Below are 12,824 nucleotides of genomic sequence, written 5' to 3' on the forward strand. Positions count from 1 at the left end.
GATGTCCTCTCTTGTAGTGTTGTACCTGCCTGTCTGTACTCTGCCTGGTTGGCACTTGGAAGAATACCCTCAGATAGACCCAGACATGTTCTTTCCTATCTGTCCTAATACTTAAAATCCTCTCGTGATATATCATATCATGAATACCTTATACATATTCCTAATATTCGCTCCCTACTCTAATACTAACTCAGACAGCAAGATTGTTGGGTTTAAAAATAGAATTTAGGCCAAAGGCCGAGTATTGGGACCTATGAGGTCAGTCAGCGCTGAAGGGAAATTGACAAAGTTTGAAAAGGTGTGACAGGAAGAAAAACCTCTGTTGCACAATGAGTCCAGTGTTAGGAGAGCATGGAAAATAGTATGAGAGAATATGAAATCAGAAAAGTGAGAGAGAGAGAGAGAGAGAGAGAGAGAGAGAGAGAGAGAGAGAGAGAGAGAGAGAGAGAGAGAGAGAGAGAATACAATTGTCTAGGATAAAGAGAAATATAAAATCAGGGAAGAGAGAGAGAGAGAGAGAGAGAGAGAGAGAGAGAGAGAGAGAGAGAGAGAGAGAGAGAGAAATTACAATCGTCTAACATCTCCACCTCCGTAAATTGCACCCTCTTTTAAGTTAAAAGGGTATTATCTTAACGATAATATACTCGTCTAACTCCGTACAGCTATGAACAACCAAACGAGAACTTGTTGTTAATGCGATCGACTCCTATAACAACATCACTATTGTATTGATCAGCGTGTGACAGTAATCGAATCCGATAGCAACATCCGTTATTGTATTCATCCGCGTGCGACGGTAATTACTGTATTCATGTTATAAATGCAGCTGAAGCTAATAAGGCAAAATTACGTGCATCAGCAACCTGGACAGAAGTCCCGAGCTTTATTATTTTTTACACAGACAAAGGATTAATAAAGTATATAAAGTGTAAGGTTCGTAATACCTATGAAAACGAGTGAAAAACGAACGGAATCCTAAATTTAACGCCATCTAACCCGAGGGAAAACTAGCTTCCAATGAGACGTATCAGTCAAATTTTGGTCTTAAATTACATCGTAAGACGAACAGTATGACTTCGTTCCATAAGTTAAGTATCCAGATATTCATTAATATGCTAACTAGGGACAAAAACATTAGCCAAGACCAAGTGATATGGTTGAATCTGGAGCCAAGAAAAAAAAAAAAACAGACTAGCCGGCATCCTTGTCTAAGCCACACCTCCTTACAATAGTGCTGTTTGACGACAAGCTAGTGTAATTGTAATTTAATTGAAAAGTAATAAAATAATATTTAAAGGTAATTAAGTTAACTTTATTAGGCCTAATATTAATTTCAGTTGTCATTGTAATTTGATAATACGACTGATAATAATTTGTAACTGTAATTGACATAAGCGCAATGTAATTACTGACGGTAATAGTTGGTTAAACGTATGAAGACGTCATACATACGAATTCCTTATATCTGACATCTGATTATATGCCCCAAGATAGATACCTCATTGACTATGTTAAATGTCAACATAGTTGAACACACGTCTCCTTCAAGACGTTTGTACAACTTGGCATAAGTGAGTGTGTTGTTACGTTAGTCATTTTGGTCAATCAGGAGAGAATGAAATGGATACGGCGACGCAAACCCGTATTCGTCATCCGCTGATTCCAGCGTGAATGACTGCCGAGTTAAGTGTTTATACTACTCTAATATGATGATACATATAATACAATTATAATGCTTTAGTCGGACAGAATCCGATCTTCATTCTGTTCGATTATATTCATATTAATTATCCTCAGATCGGATTCTCGTTCGTTTTCAATTACACCTGTACTGAATTACCCGAAGTCAGAATGCCTTGAGCCTACAGCGTTAGCCAATATAAAAATTACTACCGATATGTTGTACAGCGAATACTTTAGGCTAGGCTAGGCTACTGAATATGCATACGATATATCATCGTGAACACTAGGCTAACCGTAGTTAATTTTATTCGATTTCTCTCCATACTGAATATCGTAAGTCAATATGCATTGAACGGATAATTAGTTGATATTAACAATTATCGTATAGTATAAGTAGAGGAAAGTAACCTTAAAGACGAAGGAGCATATCTGAAAGACCAACCATAGCCTAAAAGCTTCTGATGCAAGGAACTCGAAGCAGGAAAAAGCCTAAAGATGCTCTAAGGACACTGTGCCTCTATAAACTACTACTTTTAATAGAAAACCGACCCGAAGAAGCCTGCACTTCTCTTCCTAAACTAAACATTATGTAGCCTATTATCCCTACTTGTCTATATCTGACCTAAGTTTTTATCATCCTGAGAACTTACACACCGAGGGAAGGGGAATCTGCTGCCAACACTGCCTGCTCCGCGCCAGGGGGGACGGCGGATCCTGCCCTGTGGGCTTGCGGATCCCCATAACCCCCAGCACCGGTTAGGGCTGGTTCTGGAACAGGCAGGGGAGCTGGAAAAGAACGATTAGTAATTTCTGTATCCCTATTGCTCGATCTATCCTCACTTAATCTTGACATAAAATCGGTAACAGAGATGTCATACTCGATGTCAGCCTACTCTCGAGTCTCTTAAAGAGCACTGTCTCTAAGTCTTTATCTTGATCTACGTTAGTCTCTTCCTGCCTACACTTACTTCTTAATACGAGACCTTTCCTACGTTTGAGATACCCTAACATCTGGTCCAAAGACCACTCCTGACATTCCAAACATCTGGTCTTTACATTATATTGAACAGGCCTACAATTTACGCATAAGGAATGACTATCGTGTCATAGGGTACTCATCCTTTTCTTGCATTGTTGGCAAAGACGATACGTTGTTGAACTTCCGCTTGTCGTTTTCTGTGATGTCGTGGCCGAGAATGCAGTAGTCGTTGTCGTAGCTTGTGTTGTTTCTTCCTTTGCAGAATCAATGTCTGATGACAAGATATTAAGAGCAATCCAACCGTTAATCCAAAGGGATGCGTAACTCGTCATCAAAATCAATCAAATCAAAGGTGCAAATGAAGGCCGGGCAAGACCAAAAAGGAGTTCGCTGTGGATACATCTGTACTCCACCGCGAACGATAAGTAATTGACGTGAGAGGGCAGGTGTGACCGGCCCATGAGGCAGGGCTATCAGTGGTGGGCTGGTAACTAGGTAACGAGGGTGTTTGCCAGGAGATTGGCAACACTGATCGTTTATTTTAACCAAAGATTTGGTAAATTTTTAATAAATGATGGTTCGGGCTGGTAAGTGACCAGGGCTTATTCAGGTGTTCAGGGGGTGTATTGCAATAGAAAAAATTAAATTTTTAATAAAATTTCATATAAAAATATCAATAAATATATTATAAAAATTTTCTTCATATATATAAGTTCTTACATAGACAATCTATGTATAATTTAAATTTGGTTGAGGAGGCCCGCCTCCTTCATATAGATATATAACTGTTTTATATTACAATCCTTGTAGCTAGGATAAAATTACCTACTCTGTCACGACCCCAAGACAGGAACCTATGTCTCAAATTCAAGAATCTGGGACATTCAATCAACAAATGTTTCACAGTCAAGGGCAGAGTGCAGTTCTCTCAAAAAAGAGGATTTTCACGAGACATCAAAAATCCATGTGTAAGTCTTATATGTCCAATCCTCTATCTGCACAACATCGTTTCTTGTCTCCTTGGCATATTCGGATATGACCAAGGAGACACTGATGACGAGATACTACACATTTTTTGATTAGTTAAAATAGCCTCCTACTGGGACTGCCAACATTTAAAATTTTTAACTCTCTGACCTACTAGAGGATATAAATCCTGATATGGTAGTAGGCATCTTGTGGGTTCTGGGGAGCTGACCGCAGACTTTGCAAGTTGGTCAGCTTTCTCATTCCCAGCCACCCCAACATGAGAAGGCACCCAACAGAACTTCATTTCTTTCCCTCTTCTTTTTAGTAAAAGCCTTTAAAATTCCATCTAACTCTGCTGTAAAAATCGATGCAGCAGATGATAACCTGCCACTTCTTTCTACATCAGGGAAGGCTACACCAAAGCCGACGCCAGCATCTGACTTTGAGCCATCCGTAAAAACTGCAGTGGAGTCATCATGTTGCACGGAATGTTCTAAAAATATTGACCGCATGGCCTCACTGGACAATTCTGTCTTGGTAAAATTAAAATACAGTATCTACAAAATTTTACCCCTGGAAAGTTCCAGGGGAGACTAACTGAATATTTTGCTGGTAAAATCTCGATTCTTGGCATATTTAATTCACGGACAATAAAATTTACTCTAAAAGCAAATGGATGAGGTTGCTTTGGGTGATTTTCATAAAGCTGCCAATGCCTTTCATTTCTCATACAAATGCTGGTTAAAGACTTAGGTAGCCTCTGGAATCTATACCAGCTCCGAACCAGCAGACGCTTGTAATGAAGATCCAGTGGCACCTCATCAGCATCTACAAGCATGCTCTCAGTGGGAGATGATTTAAATGCTCCTGTCATAATCATATTCCTCCATGATGAATTGAGTTGAGCAGTTTAAGGCTATTTAGCTTCGCAGAAGTGTACCTCACACCCGTAACTTAATTTTGAAAAGACCAAAGCTTTATATAATCTCAACATCTGAGTTCGGTCTGCACCCCACGAAGTGTGAGACACGACTTTCAGTAAATCCACTGCTTTCAAGCATTTTGCCTTAATATATTTCAGATGTGGAATCCAAGTCAGCTTGCTATCAAAAATCAAACCAAGAAACCTTGTTTCACCAACACATGGAATTCTCTGCCTATGAATGAATAGATCTGGATCAGGGTGGATTTCCCATATACGACAAAAGTGCATAGTTATCGTTTTACTGGAAGAAAATCTAAAACCATTAACCTCAGCCCATTTTACTATATTATCAATGCAGAGCTGAAGGCGGCGTTCAGCCACTGCCATCCTTGATGCTGCATGGGAAATTGACAGGTCATCAACAAATAGGGTATATGTTATATCTCAGGGAATTATTTTAGAAACCCCATTGATTAAACAAGGTTACACTTAAAACACTTCCTTGTGGTACTCCTTCTTGATTGAACACATCTGACAATGTTGCTCCAACCTGAACCTGAAATATCCTATTTTTTTAAAAAAAGCCTTAATAAAGAGGGGCAAATTGCCTCTCAGGTTACATTCATAAAGGACCCTCAAAATGCCATATCTCCATGTTGTATCATAAGCCTTCTCTAGATCAAAGAAAACGGTGATGTGATGCTGCTTGTCAGCAAAATCTTCACATACTGAAGATTCCATTCGTACCAATACATCAGTTGTGGAGTGCATACTCCGAAAACCACACTGAGCAGGCGAAAGGTATTTACCTCTTTTTCAAGTACCACATCAATCGTGTTTTCACCATTTTTTCCATGATCTTACACAAACATGATGTCAATGCAATAGGACGATAATTTTCTGTCTTGAACGGATCTTTTCCAGGTTTCACAAATGATAGTAATTTTAACTTCTCCCAAAGCTTGGGGAAGATATAATCTCAGTAAATTCTGTTAATTAGGCTTAATATGAAAAGTCTGGTATTTTCAAGAGTATGCTTAATCATTGAATATGTTATATCATCCAGTCCAGGAGCTGATTCATTACATTTATTCAAGGCTGATTCAAATTATGTCTTGAGGTATTAAAATCAATTTCGACCTGTTCCATTATCTGTCTTTGAGCTGAATAGGGTCTATCATAATTTTTCTTCGCAACATTAGCAAAATGATTAGCAAACTCATTTGCCACTAACTGGGGGTTTGCTACCTTGCAACCATTCATCTTGATAACTGGAGGTTGACAAGGAGTGAACTTGCCTGCTATTTTTCTAACTTGCTTCCAAACTAGAGTCAGAGGAGTTTTTTAATTTAGTGAAGATATGAATATTGTCCAAGATTCTTTTCTAGCTTTTTTTATTTCCATGCGAAAATGAGCTCTCGCTTTTCGAAATTCTACACAATAATACTCACATTTTCGTCTGTGGTATCTGGTGAAGGCAGATCTCATAGTTCTATGAGTTTCCTGGCATTTACAAGTCCACCAGGGAACTGGTCGGCAGACAAATTTCACCCGAAGTCCTAGGTATAGATTGAAGACCAGCCGAGAACATTATTGTATTAAAAAAGTCAAGAGCGTCATCTCCACAGGGAAAGTCATCAGCAGAGTCATCTATTGACCTGTGCTCCTGGAATGTTGACCAATCAGCTTTACCAATGTTCCATTATGGTATCCTTGAAGATGGAGGACTTGATGCTACACTCACCACTATTGGAAAATGGTCACTGGTAAATCTATCATTTATAGCTTTCCAAGTAAAGTCAATAAGACAGTCATCACTACATATAGGTAAATCAATTGCTGATAACGTGCCTGTTTGAACATGAAAATGCGCAGACTCCCCAGAGTTGAAGATCCCCACATTTTCATATTCTATGATGGAACCTAAGCACCTTCCCCTTTGATTGGTGATGATGTCACCCCAAAGAGGGTTTCTGCTATTCATATCTCCCAAAATAACAAAAGGACGTGGTAACTGTTGAATAAGAGATTTAAATTCATTGATGGGGAAGGCTTCGTTAGGTGGTAGATAGAGAGAGCATGCTGTATATTTTCTTTGCAAATGGATCTGCACACCAATCACTTGCAATGCTGATTGAATAATAATAGGATTTTGTGGGGTGTCATTTCGAACACAAAACAACACCACCATGGCTTCCAATATTTAAATTATAGGTGGAGTGATAGGATGTATACTTTCGTGGGCTGGGGCACATATTATTACCAATCATGGTCTCCTGCACAGCTATACAAACAGGAGACACTTCTGATATGAGCAGCCTTAATTCTTCCCATTTAGCTCTTAATCACTGACAGTACCACTGGAGAAAATTAATGAATTTTACTTTCCTTGAGAGGCTGCTACATTAGAGCCTCTTTTAAGTGCTTTCAGCTTACAACCTTGCTCTTTTTTTCTGGAAGGAGACCGATTGTTTAGGGCTGCCTTTCTTTTTAGAGGGTTATCAGTCTCAGGAACAGCAGACAAAGCTGGTGTCGCCTGAGGAGGGGTGTGAGGATTGGACATTGGTGCATCCTCCAAAGCATTTACAGCTAGTACAGCCTCCAGAGAGGTGGGAGTGCCAGGTATACCCGACACAGCCTCCACAGAGGAAGGTGTACCAGAAATCACTGGTTCTGCTTCCATAGAAGCAATGGTGCCAGAAACCACTGGCACTGCCTGCAAAGAGGCGGGAGTGCCAGAATCAACTGGCACCACCTCTGAATAGGCCGGAGTACCAGAAATCACTGGCATGGCCTCCAAGGAGGCAGGAGCACCAGATATCACTGGCGCAGCCTCCGAAGAGGCAGGAGCACCAGAAATCACTGGTGCAGCCTCCGGAGAGGCAAGAGCACCAGAAATCACTGGCGCAGCCTCCGAAGAGGAAGGAGCGCCAGCAACAATTGGCGCCGCCTCCAAAGAGGCACGAGTAAGGGTCATTACCGGTTTCTTATTTAAATTATCCTTATTAACATTTATATTTCTCTTTCGGTTGGCAGTGACACTGGAAAAGGATATTCCTGGTCTAACATATTGATTCAATACTAGACCAGCTTTTCCTAAAGGTATAAAATAAAAAACGCAGCTTTTGCCAAAAAAAAAAAAAAAAAAAAAAAAAAAAAAATAGCTTTTCCTAAAGGTATAAAATAAAAAAACGCAGCTTTTGCAAAAAAAAAAAAAAAAAAAAAAAAAAAAAAAAAAAAAAAAAAAAAAAAAAAGTCTTCCATTGGTTGTTGTACAGCCACTGAAACCTGGAAGGACCAGATGTCCAAGCACCTACCTACCTGCAGCAGCTGACCTACTTTGAAAATACGATGCCTGATGTCATGATTTTATGAACAATTTCCAATTACCCTCCACATTTTGTAAAAAAAAAAAAAAAAAAAAGCTTAAATTCCAGGGTTTACCATACTATACAAGTAAAATACACAATACAATCCAACAGATTCCTCTCTTCATGGGACTCTCAACGGTTAAGAAAAGGTGTTCCTCCAAATGGTAAACCCAGAAGATATGAACTGAGCCTTATTTAAACATTTGTGTACATTCAAAATGTGAATATACAAACGAGAAAACTTTACACACCTGTCCACTTGCCAGTCTAAGCATTGATGTAAATCTAGCATGAGGATCACTTCCTTTGGTCTTAACATCAACATTATCTCCAACACCAAACACCATTCCACCAGCTCGGGGAGATCCAGGCCTTGAAGTAGAAGTTGGTCGGCGAAATGATACTGGATTCATGGCTGATGTTCCCATGCCAATTTGGCTCTGTAATTTGAGTTAGTTTTAAATAATGAAAAAGCTTTGCAAATGTACACTTTCTCCTAATTTAACATTAGATTCTCTACTACTGCATTTATATTAATGTGCTCATATACAAGCAAAGCTACTACGTACACCAAATAATTGAAATGAACATCTAAATTAATTTCAGAACAAAACAACCATGAGTAATTAAACCATTTTTGATGACAAAATTCCCCAGCAGATAACATTAAACATAAAAAATTTACATGAAATTAAACAAATTCCTACGATATGATTGTCTGACAATTTTGCAATCGTTTATATATACTATGACCAACCAAAAAGTAGGGCACTAAAATTACAGTTTAATATCACAAAGTAAAATACTTGAGAGATGTTACAGCTTTTAATTATGAGCCAACAAAACTTCAACCATACCTTTACAGGACCACTGCTAGTGAGGCTTGAGGACACAAGGGAACTTGTTGTCAATAAGGTTTTCATTAAGGCATCTTTCTCTGGTTTCTCCCCCATGATGAAATCAAGTCCTGACACCTGAAAATCATTAAAGTAGTGATATAAATGTACTACAAGAAAGTAAAATATCACATATTCAAGATAATTAACATATTTCATAGATATACAGTCTTTTAACAGTAAACAGATACAACTTCAACAACAACTAGTCCAGTTGTTAGGGGTTGGTAATATTGCAAATACAAGTTAATCTGCATATATCTTCGAAAAACAAACTGAAGTCACTCATAAATATATTTTTGACACAAACTCCCCTGTTGTGGAATCTTAGTTAACTAGCAGAAGGTAGCAGAAGTTAGTCAAGGATTGGGTAAACTACCTACATTACAAGTAAACAGCTCTAAATGACAATTTGTCGAAAATTGCATTTTTCCTAACTATACAAACCTGAGGTCCTTTACATATAGTCCCTCCTCATGCCACCCCTCACTCTGCGTTTTTTTTGCATGGGCCTAAAGCAAAAGTGATTCTTCACCTCCCAGGCGCGCGGCGCGCGCACTGTCGGACAAGCAGTTAACTACCGTTCTCCCCTTGTTCGAAGTTTACGACCGTTCCAGCTGCCGCTAGCTACTTCCTATTGTTAAAGGACCTCAGGTTTGTATAGTTAGGAAAAATGCAATTTTCGACAAATTGTCGTTTGTTCCGATACATAATACAAACCCTCGGGTCCTTTAACAATAGGAAGACTCACTTCTTGGTGGGAGGAATCTGAGTCTTTAGTGAACAGACTGGTGTTCGTCCAACCTTGGAATGCCTCCCTGGTCGTAAGAGCGAGGGAGGGGTCCAAGCCTCTGTCCGATTGATCGGGGTATGCACTGCAGAATCAATGGTCAGACCTCTGGGCCAAGTACTAAGAGAGAGGCAAGCGTATCTCTTCGTACCAGCAAGCAAGAACTTGTTCCTGTTTGCAAGAGGCAACATAAAGTTATGGGTTTGTCTCCCCTTGCCCTGGGCTGTGACCAGATTAAAATAACAATCAAAGACCATCACCTACACATAACCATAAAAAAATAAACCAAACCCTACCATAAAAACTGGCGGGTACTCCTGGTACCGTGTACCCCCAGGCTTCCCCAAAACTCGACCACCTTCTAATCAAGACGAAGAGATAGTCAAAAGGAAGGGCAATTGGACCAAATCCCCCTATGCTTCCTTTCCTAACACCATGCCCATCACCGACAAAGGTCCTAAACGACAACAATTATCAAACGTTGCTTCCACATCCTTCAGGTAATGGAGAGCAAAAACCGATCTCGACCTCCAGAACGTAGCTTGCAAAATAGATGCTAGCGACGTATTATGTCTAAAAGCCATGGAAGTCGCTACTGCCCTAACTTCGTGGGCTTTAACTTTACACACCTGTAGAGTCTGATCTCTTACTGACGTGTGTGCTTCCTGAATCAGGCTCCTTAAAAAGAACGAAATTGCGTTCTTAGACATAGGAAGGCTCGGATCTTTAACCGAACACCACAATCGGTTCCTCTCAAAGCCTTTGTTTTATGAATATAAAATTTCAGTGCTCTCACCGGACACAAAGAACGTTCTTCGTCCTCTTCTCCTACTAATCCTGACAAGCTTCGAATGGAGAAGAAACGAGGCCATGGTCTCGAAAGATCTTCATTCTTCGCTAAAAAATCCTGAGTATAGGCACAAACAGCTTCGTCTTGTGTGAATCCTATCTATTTACTCATTGCTTGCAGCTTGCTGATTCTACCAGCTGAAGCTAAGGCAACTAAGAATAACGTCTTCTTAGTAAGATCCTTCAAAGAAGCCGAATTAAGAGGTTCAAAATTCGCTTTAGAGAGCCAGGACAATACTACGTCTAAATTCCAGTCCACTAAACCTGGTATCCTTGTCCTAGAGGACTCAAAAGATTTAATCAAGTCGCTGATGTCCGAGTTATTAGATATATTTAAGTTTCTATGTTTAAAAACTGACGCCAACATGGATCTGTATCCTTTTATTGTCGAAGTCGATAACTTCCTAACGCCTCTCAGATATATTAGGAAGTTTGCTATCTCTTGTATAGAGGTTTTAGAAGAAGTTGTGTGACTTTCTCTGCACCAATTTCTAAAAACTCCCCATTTTGACTGATAGAGTTTGGCCAAAGAAACTCTTCTACAGTTAGCAATAGCCTCTGCCGCTCTTCTTGAAAAACCTTTTGCTCTGACCAGGTCCCGGACAATCTGAATCCTGTCAGAGCGAGATACGACACCCTTGGTGATTTCTGTTGAAATGGGGCTGTTTGAGTAGCGATGGAATTTGTGGCAGAAGCCTGGGGAAGTCTACTAACATCTTCAGGAGATCCAGGAGTCACTCCTTTCTGGGCCAAAAAGGAGCTATTAGAGTCATCGTAACGTTCTGGTGACTCTGGAACTTGTTTAATACCTCTCTGATCATCGCAAATGGTGGAAATGCGTAAACATTCACACCTGACCAGTCGAGAAGCATTGCATCCGTTTTCCAGGCTAACGGGTCTGGAACCGGAGAACAGAATAGAGGAAGCCTGTTGTTCCGGGACGTTGCAAAGAGGTCTATCGTTGGTTGTCCCCACAACTGCCATAGATCCTGACAAACTCTGATATCCAATGCACTCCGTCGGAAGAACCTGATGCGCATGACTGAGTTCGTCTGCTAAAACGTTGAGCTTCCCTTGCACGTACCTGGGGAAGAGAGTCACTTTGTGCACATTCGCCCACAGAAGAAGATGCTCCGTCATTCTGTACAGGGAGAACGAATGTGTCCCTCCCTGTTTTCTCATATATGACAGCGCTGTGGTGTTGTCCGAGAACACCGCAACTTTCTTCCCTTCGACAAGAGGGGTGAAACTTTGAAGCCAAAGAAAAAGTGCTTTCAGCTCCTTTATGTTGATATGAAGACCTCTCTCCTGTTCTGTCCAGATGCCTGATGTCTTCTCTCTCCCCAACAGGGCTCCCCATCCTGAGTCCGATGCGTCGGCATAAAATTCTAGCTCTGGGTTCGCTCTTTCGAGGGACAAACCCTCCTGAGCTCTTTCCTCTGACAACCACCAACGAAGATCTTCCTTGATTTCCTCAGAGATCGGAATAACAGTCGAATCCGGTTGAATTTTCTGGTCCCAATTGGCCTTTAGGTAGAATTGCAGCGTCCTCATGTGAAGACAACCAAGTGTAACAAAAGTCTCCACCGAAGTGAGAGCCCTAACAGGCTCATCCACTCCAGAGCCGTGCAGGACGAGCGGTTTAACAGCTTCCTTACAGCCGCAAGGAGAGAGACTATTCTCCTCGGGGAGAGAAAAACCCGAAAAGCTTGTGAGTCCAGAATCATCCCCAAATATGGAATCCTCTGACTTGGTACTAACTGTGACTTCTCTAAATTCATTACTAATCCCAGTTGCTGTGTTAATATTAGTGTCCGATTTAAATCCCTCACACACTGGAGACTGGAGTCAGACCTTAGAAGTCAGTCGTCCAGATAAAAAGCAATATTGATTCCCATCAAATGTAACCATCGACTTACCGGGGCCAGGACTCAAGTAAATACTTGTGGGGCTGTCAAAAGTCCGAAACAGAGCACTCTGAACTGATAAACTCTGCCGTTGAAAACGAACCGTAGATATTTCCTCCGATGAATAGGTAAATGGATATATGATATTGTTATGATACAATAAAGTTTGTTCATACTTACCTGGCAGATATATATAGCTGCATTTTCTGAAGTCCGACAGAATTTCAAAAACTTCCGGCACACACAGTGGTCGGCCAGGTGGTTAGTACCCATTCCCGCCGCTGGGAGGCGGGTATCAGGAACCATTCCCATTTTCTATTCATAAGTTTTATTTCCACTGTCCCCTGAGGGGAGGTGGGTGGGTACTTAATTATATATATCTGCCAGGTAAGTATGAACAAACTTTACTGTATCATAACAATATCATTTTGTTCATGAAACTTACCTGTCAGATA

At 40.4% G+C, this 12,824-nt stretch overlaps 1 protein-coding gene across 4 annotated transcripts in view; it reads right to left on the reverse strand.

The window, feature by feature from the left end:
• Window positions 1-12,824, reverse strand: part of LOC135208766 (KAT8 regulatory NSL complex subunit 3-like) — a 151,055-nt gene that overhangs the window by 108,812 nt on the left and 29,419 nt on the right. For all 4 annotated transcript variants that reach the window (XM_064241279.1, XM_064241278.1, XM_064241276.1 and 1 more), the window contains exons 2-3: window positions 8,785-8,901; window positions 8,179-8,367 (exon numbers count right to left, since the gene is read on the reverse strand). In XM_064241279.1, coding sequence (XP_064097349.1) covers window positions 8,179-8,367; window positions 8,785-8,880 — 285 coding nt within the window. In that variant the 5' untranslated portion in view covers window positions 8,881-8,901. The remainder of the gene's footprint in view (window positions 1-8,178; window positions 8,368-8,784; window positions 8,902-12,824) is intronic.

The sequence above is a fragment of the Macrobrachium nipponense genome, chromosome 35, assembly GCF_015104395.2.
Source record: "Macrobrachium nipponense isolate FS-2020 chromosome 35, ASM1510439v2, whole genome shotgun sequence".
Lineage (NCBI taxonomy): Eukaryota > Metazoa > Arthropoda > Malacostraca > Decapoda > Palaemonidae > Macrobrachium > Macrobrachium nipponense.